This window comes from Pseudopipra pipra, chromosome 6 (genome assembly GCF_036250125.1).
Source record: "Pseudopipra pipra isolate bDixPip1 chromosome 6, bDixPip1.hap1, whole genome shotgun sequence".
In the NCBI taxonomy this organism is placed as follows: Eukaryota; Metazoa; Chordata; class Aves; order Passeriformes; family Pipridae; genus Pseudopipra; species Pseudopipra pipra.
The window spans coordinates 26,581,146-26,603,579 of record NC_087554.1 but is presented as its reverse complement, the minus strand read 5'-3'; the positions used below and the strand labels follow the sequence as shown (position 1 = coordinate 26,603,579).

Below are 22,434 nucleotides of genomic sequence, written 5' to 3'. Positions count from 1 at the left end.
CTACTCTCCTCTCTCCTTTCGCCAATCTTTCAGGAAAGTTTCAGCTAATTAGAAGTGAAACTCACACCTAAAGCAAACTGTCTTCCAAGTGCTAACTAAATCTGAGTAATTCTGCACAGAAGAACTCACTAAAGAAGCTTAAATCATGGTTGCTTCTGCAGCACATACCCACATCACTTACGTCCTTCACACTTCGCATGAATAAAAAAATTGAGACCAGGATCTCACTCAACTATATATCACACTGCTATCCAGAGCGTTAATAGCATATGGCACAGTTGGGAATTTTCCCTCTTACTCTCTGCATTATACACTGGTTTCTAGTTTTCTGCAAATGGTCTCAACTGAACTTAAGTATTACACTCACATTAGACACTATTGTGGGCTTACACTGCCGCCTAGTAAAGGGGTCCATTTGTTGATTTTTCATGCTGTGACTTTCAGCCTGAAGAAGAAAAAGCACATGGTTTTGCAGTTAGCTATTTGCTCCCTCTCACAGCACCCCATCCATGCAAGCACTCACCATCTAAATACAATGCCAAGATCACAGGAAAATTAGCAACAGCATTACAGATTAGAAAGATTTTAACCCTGCTTCACAGGGCAAAACTGTCCTTATTGAATTCAACACAGAAAACAGGCACACAACTCTCAGGATAGTTAATACTTAATCATTTGTTAACAAGCTTAACCTCTCCTTAATAAAACTGTCACTGAGGAGAATTTAATATCTCCTTCATTGTTTTATTCTGTGAAATATCTTTTCCGAGTTCTTTCCCATACAAAATGCATCAAGTCACTATGACAGTCACTAATCTGCTGATAATTGATGTGAACAAAAGGATAAAGCAATGTGCTTTAAAATCATGTCATTTGCCTATATGAAAAAATTTACAGAACTTTAGAAAAAAAATGAGTAACTTCACCATGCAATTATCCCTGTTTGCATCATTTCACCTCTACTTGTACAAAAGTATTACTTCAGCGCTATTTACCACAAGAGCCTTCTCAGACTCAACGATATTCCACTCCCTGTTTCTCTGGTTGATGTAACTGCAGAATGGAAAAAAAAGGAGGGTGAGAGAAACAAAAAGAAAGTGACTGCCATTTATCAATCCCTACACAACAAAGCACAACAATGCAACGAAAGCATTCTTACAGCTTCATCCTGATTGCAAATTATTCTTATTGCAATACAATCGCTACTGGGGCTATGCTGAAGAGAGTTTAGATTTTCAACAGTTTTAACTGAATGACAGCTACGAGAAAGTGAAGATAGACAAGCACTAACAAAGCTATCACAATACACATTTCATTAATACATTGTACAGGAAAGAAGTGACAAAATCCTGCAGTTAATTTGCTTCTGCATTAGTTCTTCTTTTCTAAATATTTTCATTGATACTATTTAAGAAAAAATTTCCAGTACTGCTTCTTACCTGATTGCAGAAATATTTTTTGTTCGTTGACGATCCAGGGCCTCGGCTCTCTCTTCAAGTTCATTAAGCTGATCTTGAATCTGCTTGGCCTTATCTTGGTCTCCCAAGTCCTCAGCCATAGCCTTCAACCAAAGAGTGACTTGTTAAGCACTACTCTACCATAGAATTAGTCAGAGTAACAAGGGATGTACCCGTGAATCAGACAGCTAACCCTATGGCAGTTGCAAATGTTCTTCTCTGCATGGTACAAATACAACAAAGAGCTACACTCCTTACATCTCAAGGCACTGGACTTCTTATTCTGAAGAACTCCGAAAACCTCTGAAATCCCTTAAACTAAGGAAGATGTAGGACCACCAGTCTCAGAATGAGGAGGGCAAGCCAGTTAGATTATTTAAGTTACAGGTTTCATTAAAATTTAACATCACTATTTACCAGCTCAGGAAAAGAATTATTTTCAGCAACTGTCAGTTGCCACTTATTTCAGGGAGCTGGAGAGTGCCCTAACACGACACGAGCTTATTATGCCACCTGGTGACAAAAAAAAGCAACTGCACCCTCCTACGATGGGAAACCAATGATTTACTTATTTGCGCATAGTAAAATGCTGATTAAATAATACAATTAAGCCAAGGAATGCAGATTAATACAAACTCTTTGTTTTTCCTGTATACGAAGCATGAACATCTTGAAAAAGGACTGCATGAGTAAAAACGAAACGTCTATCTTTATCTTCCAAGATATTTAAGACTGCTTGGTTTCTTCACTTCTTGGTTTTGGCATTTTAGCACTGTTAGGTGTACTTGTTCCAGGAGGACTATATGTAAAACAGTTCAGTGGCAAGTACATCTTTCAGCCACTTTTTTTTTTTTTAATATAAATTACTGACCATAGAGTGACAATGCAGTTACCTCTGGAAAAAAAATAGCAACACAACCTTATTTTCCCATTTTAAAATAAGCACAGGAAATCAATGTTATTACGGGGTACTCTACAAAAACCCACCAACCAAAAGACAAAAAAAAAACCACCAAAGGAAAAAAGAAAAAGTTTCTGAGGAAGAACAGCTTAAGACCTTGTTTAAAGGACACAAAAAGAGACAGCTGTAATTGTTAGCAATTACTCTTAAAAAAAGAATGCAATAGCTCTAACTGGGTTCTGAGTGTTCTGAACCCAGCAATAAACCTTGAGATCCACCTTTTAGCTGCATAGTTAAAGTCAAGCCTACTGCTGACTACCACCAAAATCCAGACGAGCTCCAGTTCTTCAAAATCAAAGAGTGTATTAAGCTTGCAGGCATCATCTCATCTCTTACCTTCTCCTTTAATAGCTGAGTTTTCTTCATGGCATAGTTTGGAGGTGCTTTTCTGAACCTTTCCTTCTCTTTCACAATCTATAAGACGCAGAGGAAACAGCATAAATATGCAAATATGAAATCTTTATTTCAATACTTGGACACTAGAAGAAACAGATCAGTATCACCTAAGAAATGTACTTACTGCCACAGAATTTTACTTATGCTCTTTCTCTGATGCTTTTTTTTTTTTTAATTTGTGTCTTTGGTAATGAGTTACAGCTCCATTCTTCTCACTTATGACCTACAAAAATCTGGTGCTAATCACCTGTGGTCAGTATTAAGCAAGTATTAAACTGCAGAAGCTGTTATAAATGCAAATATCATGACACTGTTAGCTTTTCAGAACTTGAGAACTGAGTTGCCTTACTAGGGTTAGGAGTTCAGAACTTCAAAACAAAAGTTCAAGAGAAAGTAAAGGGGCACAAAGGATGAAAAAAACCAGGAGTGTGCACCAAATAACAGTGGGATCATCAGGCTACTCTATCCAGTTATTAAACTTCATTTTGAGCCTTTTATTTCCTTATTAGAAAGCAAATACCATGATCCTTTTGCTTTGTACCAGCTAGTGCTCTACTCCATGAGCTTCTGTCACTTTTAAGCACTGACATAGCCTCACTACAATTCACTGATTACCTCTTCAATGTCCTGATCATTAAACTTGTAGTTGAGGGCTTCTTTGATGGACACTTCCTTCTTGTTTATTTCATCTAGTGTGGGTAGCTGCATCCCAGCAGAGAACATCTAAACACAAGAGACCAAGTTACTTTCCACTTAAAGTATGCTTGGCAGAAGGTTGTTAAAAAGAAACTAGTCTGGCAAACTTACTGCTTCCTTCCACTTCATAAATTCACTTTCAGTAAATTCCTGATTTGAGACAAACTCCAAACGAAACACACGTGAATCACTACCATGCCTGCAACAAGAAAGTGTGAAAACATCCCTTTTGGATAGTGGAAAGCAGTGATCTCTGATCTACAGATGTAAACTGATTAAAGAAGCCCAAAACCAGAAAACCAGATGTCAATACACTCATAATTCCCTGCATGAGACCTTTCTTTTTTTTTATAATTTCCATTGTGCACAAGGAAAAAAAAAGCCACAAATAAACCCAACCCCAACATTCCAGCAGTAAGTAGCATGACAGGGCCCAGTCTGCTTCTTAGTTCTCATCTCCAAACCACACACAGAACATTATTTGCTATGAAAAGGACACTAATTCACAAACTAGAGAGGAATACTTTAGTATCTTACCGCAACTGTAGTCCTTTGTTTGTCCGTGTGCCACCAAGCTGGTAAACCTTTGCAGTCTCTACCACACCAGTTATTTCAGCAACCTATACCACACAGTAAAATACACAAGAGGAAGGATGCAAGAGGGGTTTTTTTTGTGTTCCTGGAATATATCTGGCATATTCAAGCCTTTTTATTAGAGATAAAAACCTTAATCTAACAATTCTAATCAGATCAAGGAAAGCAAGACTCTTCAGTGTGCGTTATCAGGTACTGAATTAGTTGCTTCATACATCATCTTTGAGTTAAAAAATTATACCATCTCAATGCCTGATGCAGTTTTTCTTCTTCTCAGCTCTACCTTCCTGGTCAAATAGTGTACACTCTCCTGCTTTTCCTATTTCCCTTTCAACTAAGATTGGTTTAGGTTAATGTGCATCCCAAATGACATACACCAATGCTGCTCACATACTAAACACAGCCCTTCTGGGGGCCTTTTAAATGCAATTTTAGAGAATATTATTGCATCCTATGCTTATAGCAATGAAACAGAAAAAACTGTGTTCTCAAACACCTTCTCTCCTGAAGGCAAACTGATGTACTAGAAAAACTTTGTAAAAAAAAAAATTGAATCCAGCCCACACAATAACTTGGGAATGGTCCCAGAAATGAGGAGTGAATGTTACTCATCCTTACTTGGTTTGAGTAGAGTCCAGAACTCTAGTTTGCAATACAAATGATGAGACAAGACAACATGAATGAAAGCCAGGAGAACAGGCTTTGTCAGTGCTCCCTTTCCCTCTCACCAAGTGTATCTCTTCCCCTAGCTAGTCCCATCGATCTATTTATTCTTAAACCACTCTCCTCCACTTCTTTGTCAGCAATTACATTTTCTAGTTCTAAGCAATCTTTTTATATCAGTCAATCAAACAATGACAGGTACTTGAGAACTGATAAGATGCAGGTATTATATTACAGCACTAAAAAAAGAACTAAATGCCTCAGAGCTAAACTCACCCGATAGACAGGTTTACTGTTGTGATTGCCAATGCCAATACGGACAAAGCAGCCAGTGACTGTCTTGGCAAAGAAGGGCATATGACACCAGCGTTCCAGCTTGTGTCGCGATAACCGTACTCGGTTCAGTTCTTCAGGCAAGGACACCGGCTGGGACTTCGGAGGAATTTCTTCTTTCCTGATTTGGGAAAGGTGAGAGGGAATAAAGAAAAAAGTAGAGACATAATCACCAAAAAAGGGGTTATGAGTAAGGTGCAGCATGAGGGCTATTTAAATTACCAGTAAAAGGAATGATTCATCATCACTAGTTGACTGTAGGGGTGTGAATTTAGCATTACGATAAAGGCTTAATGTGAAGGCCCAGACTTGTTACCTACTGCCCCTCCTACCAAAAAGCAGAAAGGTACACACCAAGGCAGTTTACAGACTAATGCTTTAAGATAAGCCAGCACATATCTCTGCCCTGATACATGCCAGGGTTCCGCAGCTGCTAAACTATACAACTAAACAAATCTGTAAACAACAGGGTAATCTGGGCTAAAGGTAATAGAAGGGAAGTGAAGTTGCAAACTCATCTAAGGTAAATGAGTCCCACGATATAGTGACAAGGACTCAAATCTGCGCAATGCAATTGTGCCTAGAGGCAAAAACACTAGAGACACTGAATTGCCCCAAACAATCCTCTAACACAGCACGTGTCTACCTAAAGTGGGTCTCTGTTTTTGACCACACAACTAATCATAGTCCACCACTAGTTTACTACTTACTCTTCCTCTTCATCAGAAGATGACGACCTGGATGAACGATCACTTTTCTCACTAGACTTATCATCCTCCTCCTCTTCTTCATCATCAGAGTATACTTCACTAGTTTTTAATGGCTGTTTTTTTGCAAGCAATTCAGCTGGGGGAAGGACAGAGAAAAGAAAAGCAAGCTGTAAATATTTTACGAAAGCTTCCTTTAAGAGATGAAAAGTGGTTAAAAAAAATCCAAGAGGCAGACAGCTATTAATCTTGTGCTGGATACAAGTGGCACACGTTCAAATCCACTGGTAAATTAAGCATTGATTTCTCTCTTTGAATATATACAAAGTATTTTAAAGCATCTTAAATCTCAGTTATACTTATCTTCAGTCTCCCAACTTGATTGCACATTCAAAATGGGTGTAACAACTGGATATACAAGATAAAAATATTATCAGACAACGCACTGTTATTTTGTAAGGAAAAAGAAAAAAAATGTTTGGAGAAGATCACAATAAAACCCAGCAGAGTAACAAAAAAGGGTTGCATCAAAAGTCAGTGGCAAGATGGACAAGATGATGTGCCATTGAAGAAACAAGCAAACGTAGACAAGGTAGCACAAGTACAATAAATACAGCTTGGATGTTTCAGAGATTAAATAACTGAATCTAAGTGACCAATTCAAATACATTAATTGAACATTACTAAGAGCCATTCAGTGGACTGTGATGAAAGTTTGCTTTGCTTTTAGACCATTCCAGGAAGGGCCTGGGATGAGGAATACAGCATCAGTGGTGCCAAACAACACCCTACGTGGTCATGTTGGCCAAAAGACCAAGGAAAACAGACACAGAATTCATCCACTCCAAGATGTGGGACTGTTCCATTAATTTGAAACTGTAAGTAGCACTTTCAGAAAACTGTAGCAACAGTAACATGTTTTCATACCTGTTCTGTTCTTCCTTTTCTCTCTTTCTGCTTTTAGCTCCTCCATTGCCTGAGATTTCTTGTCTAGCTTCTCATCCCGCTTTGATCGCCGCTCTTTGTTATGTGACATGACCTAAAAACATGCAAGGAAAGTGCCTCAATACCATAAATCCATAAACTGAAAAGCATTAAAACAAAGATTATTTGCACACTTTGAAAATTTTTCGAATAGAAATTACTAACAACTCCTTTTTTTAAATTTTTCTCAGTCAATTTTTTACAGAGGCTGGAGATAGGGAAATCAATTTGAAGCGTATTTCTTTATTCTGCTTCATATCAAAAATAACGAACATATTTATACTTCAACATTTCTGCCAGCAAGTTTCAGTCTCAAAACTCCACCTTGAAGTTGAAAAAGTACTAGAGAAATAAAATGGAAATAATTCTGCAAATAACATGTAATGAGGAAAGACTGGATGAATATTCTTCTTATTTGCTTCTCCTTCTGCAAGGCCAAATCAAAGCACTTGTTCTCATGCAGCAGCAAAGAAAAAAATATTATGTTAAAAAATGCTTAGAGTAGAAACAAAGTTGTTTGTAAAGTCTGCAATATGAATTCAAATCTTAAATCTTTTAAGTCTTCTTTTTTTCCATTTCTATCCAGATGTATCTGGAATACCAGGTAGCACAGAAAGTAGCCTCTATAATAAGCATAAAAGACAGTCATTTGAGCTAAGGTGAAGTAATTTCTGCAAGGCACTGTAAAAGAACTTTAAATAACATCCTTTTACACATGCATATATGTATATGCATCTACACTGTATTATAGATGGACTACTTAAGATTACAGATGGCCTATATAGATGGACTATTTAAGTGCACGCACACATGTACATATATGGAGTTGGGGGAGTAGGGAGATGAAACTCACTCCACTCAATATGTGCCTACGGGAATATTCATCTCACCTAATTTGATTTAGATGTTAAACATCTGTTTCACTAGAAAGTAAGATGTCAGCTGAAGATGCCCTCCTCCACTGCACAAAGTTAGCCGTGACAACAAGTGCAAACAATCAACTATTTCTTCAATGGCTCAAGTTAGGGAAGATGTATCCCATCCCACTCTGGGAGCCTGTCTGCCCCGACACTGTATTAATGACAAGATCTTCACCATTTGCAACTACAGTCACTTCAGCCATTTGAAACTACAGTTCAGTTACAGAGGCCTTGCCCCAAAAACTGCTGTTATCCTCTTTCTACTGGTGGTGGAAAAACTGTAGAACTACTTCTGCTCCTCCTGACATTCAAGCTTTTCCTTAAGATCCCTACTAGTAGAAAGTAAGCATTTTTAACACTCTATGTGCGTGCAAAATAATTAAGAGAACAGTTGAGCAGTTTCTAGTCTGCTCTCTCAAACCTTCATTTGCAAGAAAGGGTGCGTATGTAACGTTTCACCTGAATGACAGAAGTGTGGCTAAAGTAAATGTAAAAAGTTGCTTTCCTGTCCTCATGTGGGAGGACTATCACAGCGACACTAGATATAGCTGCAACTTTGCATTTTTCATTAAAAGGAGTTATCACTGCACCCCTCAGCAGGCCAAAGATGTTAATTTCTTTAAATGAACTGGAAATACTAAAGATAGTTTGAGCATATAAACTCTGATATAAGTTCTGACCTGCTTACTACACTTTTTGACATTAAGAGAAAACGTCAGGGGCAGAGAGAGGCAGCATCCTACCTCCTATCGCCATGGGAGAACGATTTGTCACTAAGAACAGTTTCATTTCCTACCTGGGATTCCTGGATCTGTGTGAGTTTTTTCTTCTCCTGCTCTTCCTCTTGTTTTTTCTTTTTCTCTTTCTTTTCTTTCTTTTTTGCTGTTTTTAGTTTTTTCTTGATTTCAAATCTAGTAGCAGATATTGAAACAAAAAGAATGTATGAAAGAATGCTCTCCCTGAGAGAGCAGAGGACTGCTCAGATGCTGTCACAATTGTTAGTAGGCTGCAAGGAAAACTTCAACTGCTTGCTCCTTTAATGCTATCCTGTCCTCTATTCCCATCCCTTCCCTTTCCTTCCCTAAGAAAATAAGGTGAAGAAAAGCCGAGCATAGAAAAGTGCAGACTTACAGAGAACTGAACCTGAAGGGCAGATGAGACCACATAGGAATGACTATTCCAAAGAAATCTGTCCTTACTCCATCTTCCTCTTTGTTATTGTAGTGATCATTGCAAGCTGCCTCCAACTCTAAAATCAACTGGCTATTTCACATCGTTTGAACCTAAACAGCTAAAAATTTTTTTGTTTAAAGCCACTATCATGCTTTTTCATGCTTGAACTTCACGTTTCTCCTGGCACTGGTCTGTATAAGACTGACCGCAAAGAAGTCTCAGTGAGTTCTCCTTCAGCATCAGAAGATTCTCATCAGACTCTGTCAGTTTCTGCAGAAGAATTTAGGCATTTCCATGCCTAAATGTCTACTTCTATGAAATATATCACCCTGATACCTTCTTTTCAGCCACTGTATTCAGAAGAGTAGTGATTTCGATGGAACAGTCCCATGACAGATTCTACTGCACTGTGGACTGGTCATTGCTTTAGCGAGGTGTGCATACGTACAAACACAAAAAAAATTACAACTTCCAATAACTGAAATTCAAAATGTGTTATCCACATGTACATTACACAGTCCACCCTTCTTCTGGATTTTGCAAACAACAAACTGAAGTGCCAAAGGAGCTCATTGCCCTTTATGCTTTTAACATGAAGCATAACACATAGGGCATAGGCATTGTATCCCATGCAATGCCTGCTGTAATTCCAAAGAACTCACAGCATAATGTGCATACAAAAAGCTCTTGAAAGATTGAACTTACCATGAAGTTAAATGACTACCCCGCCACTCCCTTAGTTCTACACCTGCCAAACCTTTACGCACAACAGCACAAATTAATTTAAGATTAAATCAGTAACTCAAGTTAGCTTGTTGGTATCAAGTATTCCACAGCATTCATTCTAAAAGACAGACAGTTACTATGGAATATTGAATAAAATTTAAAAATATGATGTCCTTCTACGTGATCTAAATGCAAACTTTCAATCATTCTGATCCCTTTGAGGAGAGCAGAAGACCACACGGGATCCTGAATGTAGTATTAAAACCATAGTCAGGCAGGCAGTGCTCTACTAAACAGACAGTCTGGTAGTCACTTGTATCAACATGATTTACTTAACAGATGTCAGTCCTCTAAGGAAATTTCTCAGCAACTAAGAAAAGAGAAGGCACTAAAGAGGAAAGAAACTAGAGAAAATTTGCCCCATACGTGCCAAATCTTTTCAACTACACAAATGGGAAGAAAAATACCTTTACTACAAAGAAGCTGCCTGACTGGTAGTGTAACAGTAACAGACAAAACCAAACCACAATACCTAAGGTAAGAAATCCACAAAAATCCCATGAAAATGACATATCCAATGCCAGTCCTCATTATTTCAATCTCTCTCTCTCTTCTCTTAGGAGCCAAACCAGTTTCACACCCATATACAGGCAACCCTAACACTGCTCTGTTCTTCATCATTGTTTTCTGAAAAATTCCAGAAACTTGTGTACATCTTACACTTTGTTTGCCTTTTTCCAAAGTATCAGCATATGACTGCTAATAAAAAAGAAGACAGAAGAGAAATCAGGCTTTCTGACTGTCTGGCATCTAATCTGTGAAGCAGCAACATAGCTACAAGAGCAGCTGACAGAACCATGTGTATTCAACAGCTGAGAAACTTTCAGAAAACTTTTACAGGAACATGCAGAATTCCCGCTGTGTGCTTCTCAACCAGCTACAAGGACAGTTGAGGCAAAAAACATACAGTGAAGCTTAATTCACTTTATAGAGCTGAACCCTTGGACCTTAAACATGAGAGCACAGTCAGCATACTTTCCATATAGTCTGTAAGAATTTGTTATCAAATATCAACAAATATCAAATTCACCTTCTCTTTAGCACTTCTCTCTTCTCTATCCGGTTAAACAGCTCCTGCTCTCTCTCCTTTTCTGTCATTTGTTCCAGTCGAGCCCGGTCTTCTTCATCTCCCATCAGGTCTTCTCCGTAGCCATCATGGAACTCCTCATCTTCAGATGAAGAATCTGAATCGGAGCTAGATGACGAGCTGTTGCTTTCTGAGTCAGAGACTTCTCCTAATTCAAAAATATAAGGTAGTGAGATTCAGCTGGGCCAAAGCTCAACCACTTCATTATAGCATATTAGCAAAGGATAGCAAGATTGAATTTTACACACATCTTCCACTATACTAAAAGCATACATATAGTGAAAATTAAACCCAAGTGGAAATTACCATAAAATATGCATGCCAAAAAAATGATAAAATGAGTGGTAATATATTTGAGGACAAATTGGATTATAAGTAAAAATTCTTAGCAGAACAAGCTAATTTTAGGAGGCCTTTTGGTTAACGTGTTAGGGTCTTAAAGCATATGCCTATATGCTTATGCTCCTGAGAAGTTGCTTATACAGCCATAACTTTGTGTGTGTGCACCTCAAACACCACTATTAACCACCACCAATATAGCAAGATGATGGACCAAAATTCATCATTTGAGGACTGCAACACCATGAATTACTACATTAGGAGATAAAGTTGAAACACAATACTCTCAAGGCTGGCAAGGCCCTGACTCTAGCTCCCTTACTCATAACAAGCCCTCCCAGTTACACATGGCCTTAGGGATTAGCTGACTCCCCAGTAGTATTGGGTAACACAACCTTTAAACTTGATCCAAGTCCAAGTGCTTTGATTAACTCACCAAATCAACTCAATTACACTAAATTGCAAAAGTAGACATTAGGATTTGTTCTTTCACTTTCATGTTGGTATTAGTATTTTTGGAAACTTCCAGCTTTGCAAGCTCACACTGTGAAAAACCTTGATTTGTAAGCATTGATATATACAGGTTCAGTCACTTCATGCTTTTGTCTGTCTGTGTGGTGCTTGATATACTTAAAACTGTGGGCTCCTTTATACTCTTCCCTAACTTGCTTTTTTTAGTATGAACTGAAATTGCAACTAAGCACCTGCAAACCTTCATGGGCATGATGAAAACAGAAAAGACTGGAAGTTTGCCCAGCATTGAAATTCATTATATTCATATAAAAAAATTCTGACAAAGTTACAGAATGATTTGCCTTCTTCCATGGCATATAAACATGCAAGAATTCCTATTTAGAGCAAATACATGCAAGATAAGCTCCTATTTGCATCACAAATACTATACACATCTGCCTTTGCTCTCACAAGATGTTTGGGAAGGGAAAACATGTCAATGGGAATAAAAAATGCTATCCACATCTAACATGGGACATGCTAGAGGGAAGCAAAGAATTTTCCAAGAGAAAGTCAAGTAATGAAATATGTCATACATTCTTCAGTTGAAACAGCACTTAGTGTTGCAGTTGTAACAAAGTGCTCACAGCAATGCTATACTGAATTACATGCACTTCAAGCCATGGCAAGTTTAAGCTATTTTTACTACCAGTAACAGTGAAAAGGCTTTCAAGACAGTCTTTAACATCACCATTTAACATTACTCTTCAGTGTGCACAAAGGGTAACTTCCCTTGGAATCACACAGTAAGTACATGCACAAGTGTTATCTTACCCTCTTCAGGTGCCGAGCTCTCAGCCGAGCTGTCTTTATCTGAGCTGCCTGAAGAGGCAGCTTTGTTCATCTGCTTCTTCATGGCTCCTTTCTTCTCTGCCTTACCCGCTTTTCCCTTTTTTTTGTTTTTAGAACCTCCAACAGTCCACTGCAAGGAAAGAACCAAGAAAGGGATCATGAGACACAAACATCACTCTCTTCTCCCTTCTCCAAAACACTGGAGTAAAAATGGCTGAGAAACAGTCCAATACCTGTCAGCAAAAAATTACACAAGAGGAAAGAGGGGGAAAAAAAAAAAAGAAGAAGCCAATAGGAAACTTATAAAATGAAAGCCTTTTACAAGGTTTTTGGGGGGTGGGGTGTTGTGTGGTTGATTTGGGATTTTTCTTTAAAAAAAAAATCATTTATCAATGCAAGTCAACAGTGAGTACGACACTCCTTTTAAAAAATAATGAAGACTTTAAAGTCTGCAATATACACCAAGAGAGGAGGTACTGAAAACATTTTCCTAGGAAAATAATTTTAAACGACATGTCCAACTGCATTTGTAAAGATTAGCTTCAGTTTACTATTAAATGGAAGCAACAGATGTGTTTCCAGAACTAGTTTAACCAAGAGCAAATTTTACATTTCATGAAGCACATGACAGCCTTTCCAAAATCTCAGTTTTATCAATATTACATACTCTCTGTATTTCTATGTAAGAAGCCAATAGTGCACTCACTCACAGATGCAGGTGGTGGCACTACTATCTATGTACACAAGGTGGAATCAAATCAGAATCAAAGAAGTCAGAGGAAAAAAAAAAGTCCAGTCCTAATTTTAATTTTTTTCTTAATATGATATCTTGATTTAACTTAGACTGCAGTTTCCAAGTACAGGACTTGTATCACCACACATACACAGATAGCCATTTCAAATCCCAAAGTCCCAGAAAAACTCGTATTTACCTTACAGTGTGATTTCTTAATAGAAATTGTTCCAACTACCTAGGTAAAGCCAGAAGGGAATAAAACCAATAAGGACTGCCTGTGTATTACTTTAAGGCTTTACAATATTTTGCATTTCAATGCCTCCCCTAGAAACTCTGCAGGCATGAGACTTTCAGGGATATAACAAGTCTTTTTCTAAATATATATATATATTTAGACCATAATCCTCTTCATACCTGTATATTACTCTCATCTTTCATGCACATCACCATCTGTTCAAGCATGCAGTCTATTAAAAAATATTCTTAATTCAAGTGAGCAAATACGCTTTTGCATAACTGAGATCTTGCACTCAGAACTGCTCTGAAGTGGAAAAAAAGCCACTTTAGGTTTGATTTCAGGTGCACAACAAGCTTTAGACTTCTCACCCATCCACCCTGCCCTGGGAGATGAATCAAGACCATTTCTGCAGGCAGTAATCATTCCATCAAATTTGATGAATTGTTCTGCCTGATTAGGCACCACCTTCAGAGAACCCTGGTGTTCAATTACTTTAGATGAAACTCAACCAAGTAGTTATAAGCTACTACTTGATCTGCTAATACCTTTAGAGTTTCCCAGGTTTTGATTGCTCTCACACTGAGTCGTGTACCTTCAATATTACCAACTGCTTCATCATTTTCTTAAAGCATCATCAGTATATCCAAAAGTATCTGTCAAAGACCATGCAGAATTTGTTTTTTTATTTCCCTGAGGTAAAAACACAGTGGCAAGCCTTGCAATTCATACCCTATGCAGGTACCCCAGTCTGTTATGGTCCATCGGATTGCTGAGAAACTGCAGAGAAAGCATCTGATTTTATACCACGCTGAGCTTGTAGCAAAGTCTTTACTGGCTTCCACATTAAAGTTTTATTTGTTCAGTGTTAACAATATTGCTGTCTAACAATATTTCTGGTTAACTATGCTCAAGAAAATCAATTAAGAACAAGTTTGTACTCTTGCTTTAATCTGCTCAAACCTCAGCATTAAGGAATCATCTCCCAGGTGTACAGAAAAGTGCATTTTTGCTATTTGCTCAAGAGCTCACCTACTTCAATCATACCAGTGAAAACACAGCAGCGAGAAAGTGAAACTAAGCATTTAGCAGTGATGCGGAGATGCCTCCTTCCTAGAGCTCTGCCACTTCTTTTCAGTGTTCTAACACTGAATTATACCTCATGTCAGCATGCTGCACAGCAAGGAAGCAGCAGACAGAAAGCCACAGTATACAACACAGTTATATCAAGACCTTGAGAGGTTGTGCTGAGATGAAAGAAGATCAGATAAAAAACAGCAGGACTTGAGTTAATAAAATGTTTAATAGCTGTGCATACATGGGTTACAAATCACTGTTCTCAGCCTTTAACTCACAAGTAGAATCATGGAGAGAACTTGGGACCAGGAAGATAGGACTGAAAAGAAACCTGTGTGACAACCTCTTGAACAGAACAAAACAAACAAAAAACCCCCAAACCAAAACAAAAAATAAACCAAAACAACAACAACAAAAGTAATAAAAAATCTGCCCTCATCTTGGAAATGTGTTTTGGTTTCTATTTCACCCTGGAGATTACACTTCATCTCACTTTTGTTTATGCAAGTGACCTCTTATGTCCACCTCCCAGTTTAAGTAGTGTCACTTAAAAAATTCTTCCTCATCCAACTCAGGTGCTTCAGGGCTTATTCAGTTACCCCAATCTCTCATGAATGCCTGGTCATTCCTGGAACCACTACCAGACAAGACAAGAGTTAGAGCAAATCTTAAGGACAAATAAGTCATCACAATCAAGACATAGTCCGTGCAAGACTCTTTTAGGCTCACAAATTGCTCTGCAGACTCAGGAACCACTAGTTGTCATTTGGACAACTCTGCATTGTTCAGAGAGAGGAGCCAACATGAAGACATAACAGATTAGCAGGTCTGGGAGGAAGTAACAATACTGGAAAGCCATGGAACAACCTGGAGTTGCATCGCAACCTGGAGTCCAAATCAAAGTCTTGAGCCTCCTCCTCATACTCCAGCACACAGGCAGAAATCAAAAAGGCAACAACATGTTCACATGCAACATCAAGTAAAAATGCACACACAGTTATAGTCAGAAACATTTCTTTGCACTGTTTCCTTTAACTCCAAACAACAAACAACGACCACTTTCAAAAATCTGTCCTCTACTGAAGATTCTCCACGTTCCCTCTTCCATGTTCCAGTCAGGCAGTACCAGCCAACACTTCTCGCACGCTTCCCATGACTATAACTCCTCCTCTAAACAGCCCCTCTATTCACCGCTGCCTCCTTGGTCACCAGCTGGAACCCGCCATGGTTCCAGACACAGCAAGTTAATAAATCCATGCAGAAGTGTACTGCAGCATGGCTTTTTGGTTATTGTTTAGTACTACTGAACAGCAGAGCTTTATGGTTCATTCAAAAGAAGTGGCCAGAAAAGCATTTCAAATTTTCCTCTAGCTGCCAAGGTTGACAGTGCTAATAACTTGCATATTTCTTTCAAGAAACAGTTGGACATGATGTTCTTAAAGGTCCTTGTCAATCTTAATAATTCTATCATTCTAAGAAATCCAAGATAAGCCACAGTACCTAGAATGGACTTGGGAAAAAAAAACAACTCACCACATCAGAAATTACCTAGATCTATAAGTCAGCTTCTACAAAAGCAACTACACAGAGTGATTGAAGAAAGTAATTTATTTCCAGCTATATTTCCACTAAGGAGATGAAATGAGATCGTGGAGAAAAAAAAAGTAAAAAGAAAAAAACACACACCTGCAGTGAGCTCAGAGTGCAGAATTGTTTTATCGCCGCTACTCAGATAGCTGCTGTTTTCTTCTATTCACACAGTACCTAAACGCATTAGCCACCGAGATTTTAAGCTGCAAATACGTGTTCTCCCAGCTTTCCCCCCCCCATCAAACCAGACAGAGGTGCACAAGCAAGGTTGTCAGCCTGTCCTCGCCATATCCTTCCCTCCTGGATATGGCTTTTATAAGCAAAAGACAAATTACAAGGCACAACAAAGCAAAACAGGTCAAGGAAGCAATGTGCTCCTTTCCTAGACCAGGTAAACTTACACACCATGACAACATGACTGCTTAAGTGCACCAAGGTACACAGTATTAGCCTAGCTTACAAACTTTCATCCATTCATACAGGAAGAACAAAAGGCAGTCCTCCAGGCAAGTCATCAAACTACAGTTTCAGCCTGTCTGAAGACAAGAGCACAAAGCACAGATATGAAGACAAGGCAGTATTTACTGTCTTCAGGGTTTCTCAAAGCCGGGAAAACTCTACAGACAGCACCCTAGGAGCTCCAAGGAGGACAATGCTCTCTACCTCTACTTTTAAAACTAAATAGTAAATAAAAAGTCCTTGTCACTTTTCTTGCCTTTCAGGACCGACACCTGTCATGTGAACACCTCAAACACTTTCATGATGACAACAGCCCAATGATTAGAAAACTTTTTAGACAATTTTAGACACTGAGAAGAGACTCTAGGTGTCATCACCAAAATGGAAAGGAAATAAGCAAATAAAGAAAACATTTTCTGAAGCCACAAAAGAGGCCTTGCCAGGAACCGGCCGAAAGAAGGCTTCATGGGCCAAAATATCACCAGACCCCTGATCTACCCTTGTTGTCCAAGTAGTGCTCTAAGGAGCTCACTGAAAGGTAACTGCGGACAATTATGAACTAGTTCAAATTCAGTTTAAGCTTCAAGTTAACATTTGCTCTAGAAGTATTTTGAGGGGGGGGGCACATACTGAAAAGTGGCAAGAACTTCTGAGTGACGACATCAAGATGGTAGATACCTAATGCCAATAAAGAAGCACTCTCCATCACCAAAACACACTCTGGGATGCTACTGGATGTGGAAACCGGCAATGTTTTATTTAGGAAGCCTGGACCAACAGCTGGAGATGGCAACAGCCATAAAACACTTGGTCAACAAGTGCCTTGCACAGCTTTAGCATCACCAGCCAATCAACATCATTCAGACTAACAAAGACTTAATGACTTCTCTAGATAACAGGCAGTGCCTTATGACTAGATTGTTCTCAGCAAAAACTGCTCCATGAGTACAAAGGAAAAGTTCATTCAGCAAAAAAAAAAAATAAAAAATCACATTATCAATTCCAATACCTCCATGAGTCTAATACCTCCTCCTGCTGTTCTTCAGAGGTTCTACTGGCTCTCCATATAAATCAAGTCCCAAGAAGTTATCCCCATGTTAGTTTGCAATTTAAAGGAGCTACCTGAAGACTAAATTTTATACCCACTTTTGTCCACAGCTTGTTCACATTACTTCTTTGGACATGCTAACCTTCATACAATTAGCCTCTGCTATTCAGATTTGCACTTGCACTTTATTTGGGGTAGGGGAAGTAACAGCACCTCTCTTCCTTGAAGAAAGATTTACCACTGCACCCATTAACAGCTCAAGGAAACTGACTCCAAGAAAAGACAAACTTACAAAGCACACAGCCTATAAGCTGTTTATAAGAAGATTAAAGCACAGCCTGTTTCAAATTTTCTAAGCTTGAAAAAAAGTATGGCAAAGGCCTCACAGGACTGGAGAACCCACTTATTCTTGAAGGTTTAACTAAGCAATATTATGAAACAAAAGCACACAGGAAAAGACAACATTAATCACTGTAATTTCTACAAACCCACAAAAGACCCCCCCAAAACAGAAGGAACACATGGAGTGCTAGAACTTGAAATGCAGTAAGTAAACCCAAACTTTCAAGTCCTTTCCTCAAAATAGGCGTATAAACCCCTCTAGGCCAATTGTTACTTGAGATCGACTTCCTCACTAGCTGCACCACTACTGCTCACCTCCTCCTCTGTCCCATAGCTCTTGACAAGATCTTCAGCTACAGTCTGCACATTTGTAAACAAAGGCATAAACAGATATTCCTCACTTAACTCCAGACTAGTAACAAGCATTCATGAGATAACTTTTCTGATCCTGGAAGTATCTTCTGCCCCCACCCTGGAGGTGTTAAAAGACAAACTCTTCATGACATTAGAATGAGTATAGAAAGGTGTAAGGTCTTACACCACCACTGGTAACAATAAACCTTTCAAAAGAAACAAAGAGGAGCTCCTACAGCATTGTGGCTTTCTGTCTAATCAAAACTAATGTCAGTGAAGTTGTTGCAGAAGTCATCCAGGCTTCACCACACAACAGAAATAATTAACTTACTGCAAGCAACAATGCCAAGATAAAAGAAAGTGCAAGAGCCCAGAATTAAGCTACTGCAACTGAGGAACATCATCCACACAATGCCTTTAATTGGCAACAACAATACACTGTGTACACATACACCTCTAGCACGGTAGACCCAGTAATAACTTGCCTAACACCAAACTGGTTACATGCAGAAAGCCACCAGTTTGAGATGGTGAGCTCTTGAGTAGACATGGCCACACACTGATACACAGATAAAGGAACTATCTGCTTCCACATCTGTGTCCAGCTTAGTATATCTCTCTGCAAAGATAGCACTTCTTATTGCAAAGCCCTGCAGTCACTGCTATTTATCAGTTCTCTGAACAACAGTTTATTGTCAATTCAGTCATGCATTTTCCACAGAAGCAACAAAAGACAGTTCAGAGCATCTTTCCTATTTTATTGCCTGCAACTCACCTTCCGTCCCTTGGCTAGGAAATTTGATTCAGAGGTCCTTTAACTGTTACAGAAACCAGCATCTGGGTGAGAAGTGCATTCTCACTGAGACACATAAACATAACATTAAAGATCTAGTGAAATCCCTCGGGCACTATTGTATAGATGCGGCATGATTTGTACATGCTGTTACTCAGTAATTCCAAAATGCTTTTCTCTCCTCTATGCCCCACAAACTTTCCCCCCTTTGAAAAATGCAGCATGCTGCATTATCCTCTGAAGTAGGGATTTAGGCTCCTTTCCTGTACATGCAACATATTGTTGGAACATTTAGCACTTTCTAGGAACCACAAAGGACATGCACACTGCAAAACCTATGTAGAAGCACATGGGTATGATTTAGCACATTTGCCCAGGGCAACAATTTTCATGCTTTTGCCTCAAGGTCCTTATCTTGCAGGAAGTCCAGTAATACAATTTCAACTTTTAGACCCTCTCTCCCAACCCTCAAGGTTGAACAAACTCCAAACCAACACCAAGAACACTTATTAAAACCAAAGTTGTTTAGCAGTACTAGTGTAGTCAAGCCTAGGGATGCGCACAACTGAACGACTGGCAGAAGCAGAAGTGTTATAACCCAGCCTCTCACCCTGCTGTGACAAGCAGTAGTTCAGAATGCATATTTCAGGCACAGGAATAGAAGCAAGTGTCCTAATTACCTCTTCTCTAAATCTTTTCCTCTTGCTGCATGGAGGTCAGAAAGAACAGAGTATCAATTAGAAATGATACAGAGATTAGAAAGAGTATCAAATGCACCCGGTGCAACAGCGATACTACTGCATCTACAAGGTATTTGCAAATTCCCGAAGAGATACATTATCATATTCTACATATAGTGAAAAGGTAGACCTTATTACACAAGCTAAAATTCTATCAGTTTTCAGAGCTAAACACAGAATGGAAAACTTTATCATTCATATGCTCTTCACACTCAAGTCCACCTTCCCAAGCAAGCTGATCTCCACACAGCTTAGAATAAACACACTGTGCCAGCAGAGCTGAACACAGAGACAGACTGTTACCCAATAACAAATCTAATATATCTGGCCCATTCAGAATTTTCTCTCTCTTTATGCCTTAAACACAGATACAAGAACCTCTTTTTTTTTAAGAAAAGGATCGATTGAAATAGACTTCCAAACATATTTATTTCAAAAATGCTTCAGAAGGAAAATTAATTCACACATTCTTCACACTTATTGGAAGAACTCCGCTATACTGTCAAATGCTTAATAGTTTATCATTGGCCTATCCAATTGGTCTTCATGTTGCCACAATAGATAACCCTTCCTGTACTTTCAGAAAACAAAAAAAAAAAACCCAAAACCCACACCAAACACCTCTCTGTTAAATTTTTAAGAATAGATGGAATAAATGACCTCACTATGCTTTGCTGAAAGCTTGCAAAAAACATTTGTGTGCCTTCAAGAAAGTGTTTTTACTCAAATACCCACACAACATGTTTGTCAGTTTGTTTTAATAAGTCTATTTCAATTTTCCTTTCTAGATAAAAGCAGAGACTTTTAACCAGCTTTTAACCAGAATGTGGTACCAAGAACAAACACTAAAACCAGACCCAGCAGGTAAGCACTGCTATACAAGAAATTGACAACACCTAGAACAAACTAATGCTAAACTTTTTCCTGCCCCTTTCTTCAAAAATGTCAGTCAAAACATACCCTTTTGCATGTCCAAATGGCCAGACAGCTAGTTCACACAGTTCTTGGAGAATCAAGGTAGTTAAATAAGACAGTTTTGCTACCTGTAAAATAATACCACCTGCCCTGACCCTTCTAAAGCTGAGAACCTCTCTCCCTGAATTCAGAGTCCAGCTTTAGCATCTTCACTGCTACTTCAACTGCAAGTGTGACACAGGAAAAACACTAGTTTTAAGCAGGCAGCTCATCAAACCACTCAGACCACATGAATGTGGGATTAAACCAGCAGTCATCTTTACTGTAGACAAACTATTTTGTATACAGTTAGAATTCAAAGCATATTAATTAAAAAAAGGAAAAAGAAAAAAACCCCATCCTCTGGCCTTAATGGGTCTCCATCAGTTCCACTGATGGCCAGCCCCACTTCATGAAGTCAGCAGGCTAAATATACTGTATGATAAATGCACTTTCACTGCTTAGGTACGATCAGAAAAATAACACATAGTAATTTCACTGACAATATGACAAACTCACCTCATCATCACTGTCTGATGTCTCAGAGTCTGAAGATGCTGTAGGTTTGCTCACAGGTGGTTCCTTTTCTTCAGAGTCACTGCGTTTCCGTTTGGCCAACGATAAGAGCTCCTGTGGCGAAAACATACACATTTATTTCAGAGTCATAATTAGTTTTACCAATCCAGGTTGGTGCACACGCACCAACGATATCTAGGCACACCCCAGTAACATGATTATTCCCACTAACTAGGGAACAACGTAGTACCATTACTTTTTTGGTATAAACAATGTAAGACAAATTACTTTCAGAGTCATGTCCAGATTTGTTTTATTTGGATTGAGTAGTAATTCAAAGCCACCCTAAATACACTGTGTAGCATTAACCCAAAAAGCTCCTTCTAAACAAAAGAGATGTTTGCAATTATACACTTTAAAAGGGGAAATACTTTAGGCATCATCATAATGTCATGGCTGATAATATTTAGCCAGCCTGTTCAATTTCTTTTCACTGTCCCTACACATCACTGAGTGCACTTAAAAGTTTGGATAGACACAGAGCAGTCATCAAGCTCAAAGTCTGCAAATCTAAGTAGAGCTGTTTCCCACAAATAGAAGCACTTTCAAAGGCAGCACGCACCAGCACAAAGAACTAAATGACTCAAATAATCGCATCATCTGCTGTTCACAACCTGCTCAGGTGTCAGAAGCAGTAGTACAAAAAAAACATTTTTGAGACTGCATTACTGTCTTTGTAACCCATGACACACAATTTATTCTTAAAGACGTTGCTCTGGGGCTGATGAACCTTAGCTATGTGTAGAAATGCAATTGCACCAACTTCTGCAGTCTTGGGAAGTCGATATCAGATTGGTTTGCATTAACTTCTCAATTGGAAAATTATCTCCACAACAAATGGATTATAATTTAGTACCTCAAATGAGAACATAAACACTGCAGAATCTGATGGCCTAGGCGACTTGACCAGCAAAGAAACTTTCCATTAGTAATGGCATTTTATCAACTTTTCTCAGAAGAAGCCATGCAACATCAACAGAGCACATTTGTACAATTAATAGCTCTCATCAGGAAGCTCCTGAAGGAGCTTCAGTAGTGCTTCTCTTTGGGAAGTTCTTGAAGTAGAATACCACTTTTATTCCAAGAAGTTTTCCTTCTTTCTTTCTACACTTGATTTTGTTTTCCAAGA

General features: G+C 38.7%; 1 protein-coding gene across 1 annotated transcript in view; it reads right to left on the bottom strand.

The window, feature by feature from the left end:
* RTF1 (RTF1 homolog, Paf1/RNA polymerase II complex component) overlaps positions 1-22,434 on the bottom strand; it is a 29,970-nt gene that overhangs the window by 5,708 nt on the left and 1,828 nt on the right. The window contains exons 2-15 of the mRNA XM_064658055.1: positions 21,249-21,359; positions 12,384-12,531; positions 10,701-10,905; positions 8,508-8,622; positions 6,735-6,846; positions 5,811-5,946; positions 5,044-5,221; positions 4,048-4,130; positions 3,622-3,709; positions 3,430-3,537; positions 2,755-2,832; positions 1,440-1,561; positions 996-1,053; positions 368-445 (exon numbers count right to left, since the gene is read on the bottom strand). Of these exons, the coding sequence (XP_064514125.1) occupies positions 368-445; positions 996-1,053; positions 1,440-1,561; positions 2,755-2,832; positions 3,430-3,537; positions 3,622-3,709; positions 4,048-4,130; positions 5,044-5,221; positions 5,811-5,946; positions 6,735-6,846; positions 8,508-8,622; positions 10,701-10,905; positions 12,384-12,531; positions 21,249-21,359 (1,620 nt within the window). The remainder of the gene's footprint in view (positions 1-367; positions 446-995; positions 1,054-1,439; positions 1,562-2,754; positions 2,833-3,429; positions 3,538-3,621; positions 3,710-4,047; positions 4,131-5,043; positions 5,222-5,810; positions 5,947-6,734; positions 6,847-8,507; positions 8,623-10,700; positions 10,906-12,383; positions 12,532-21,248; positions 21,360-22,434) is intronic.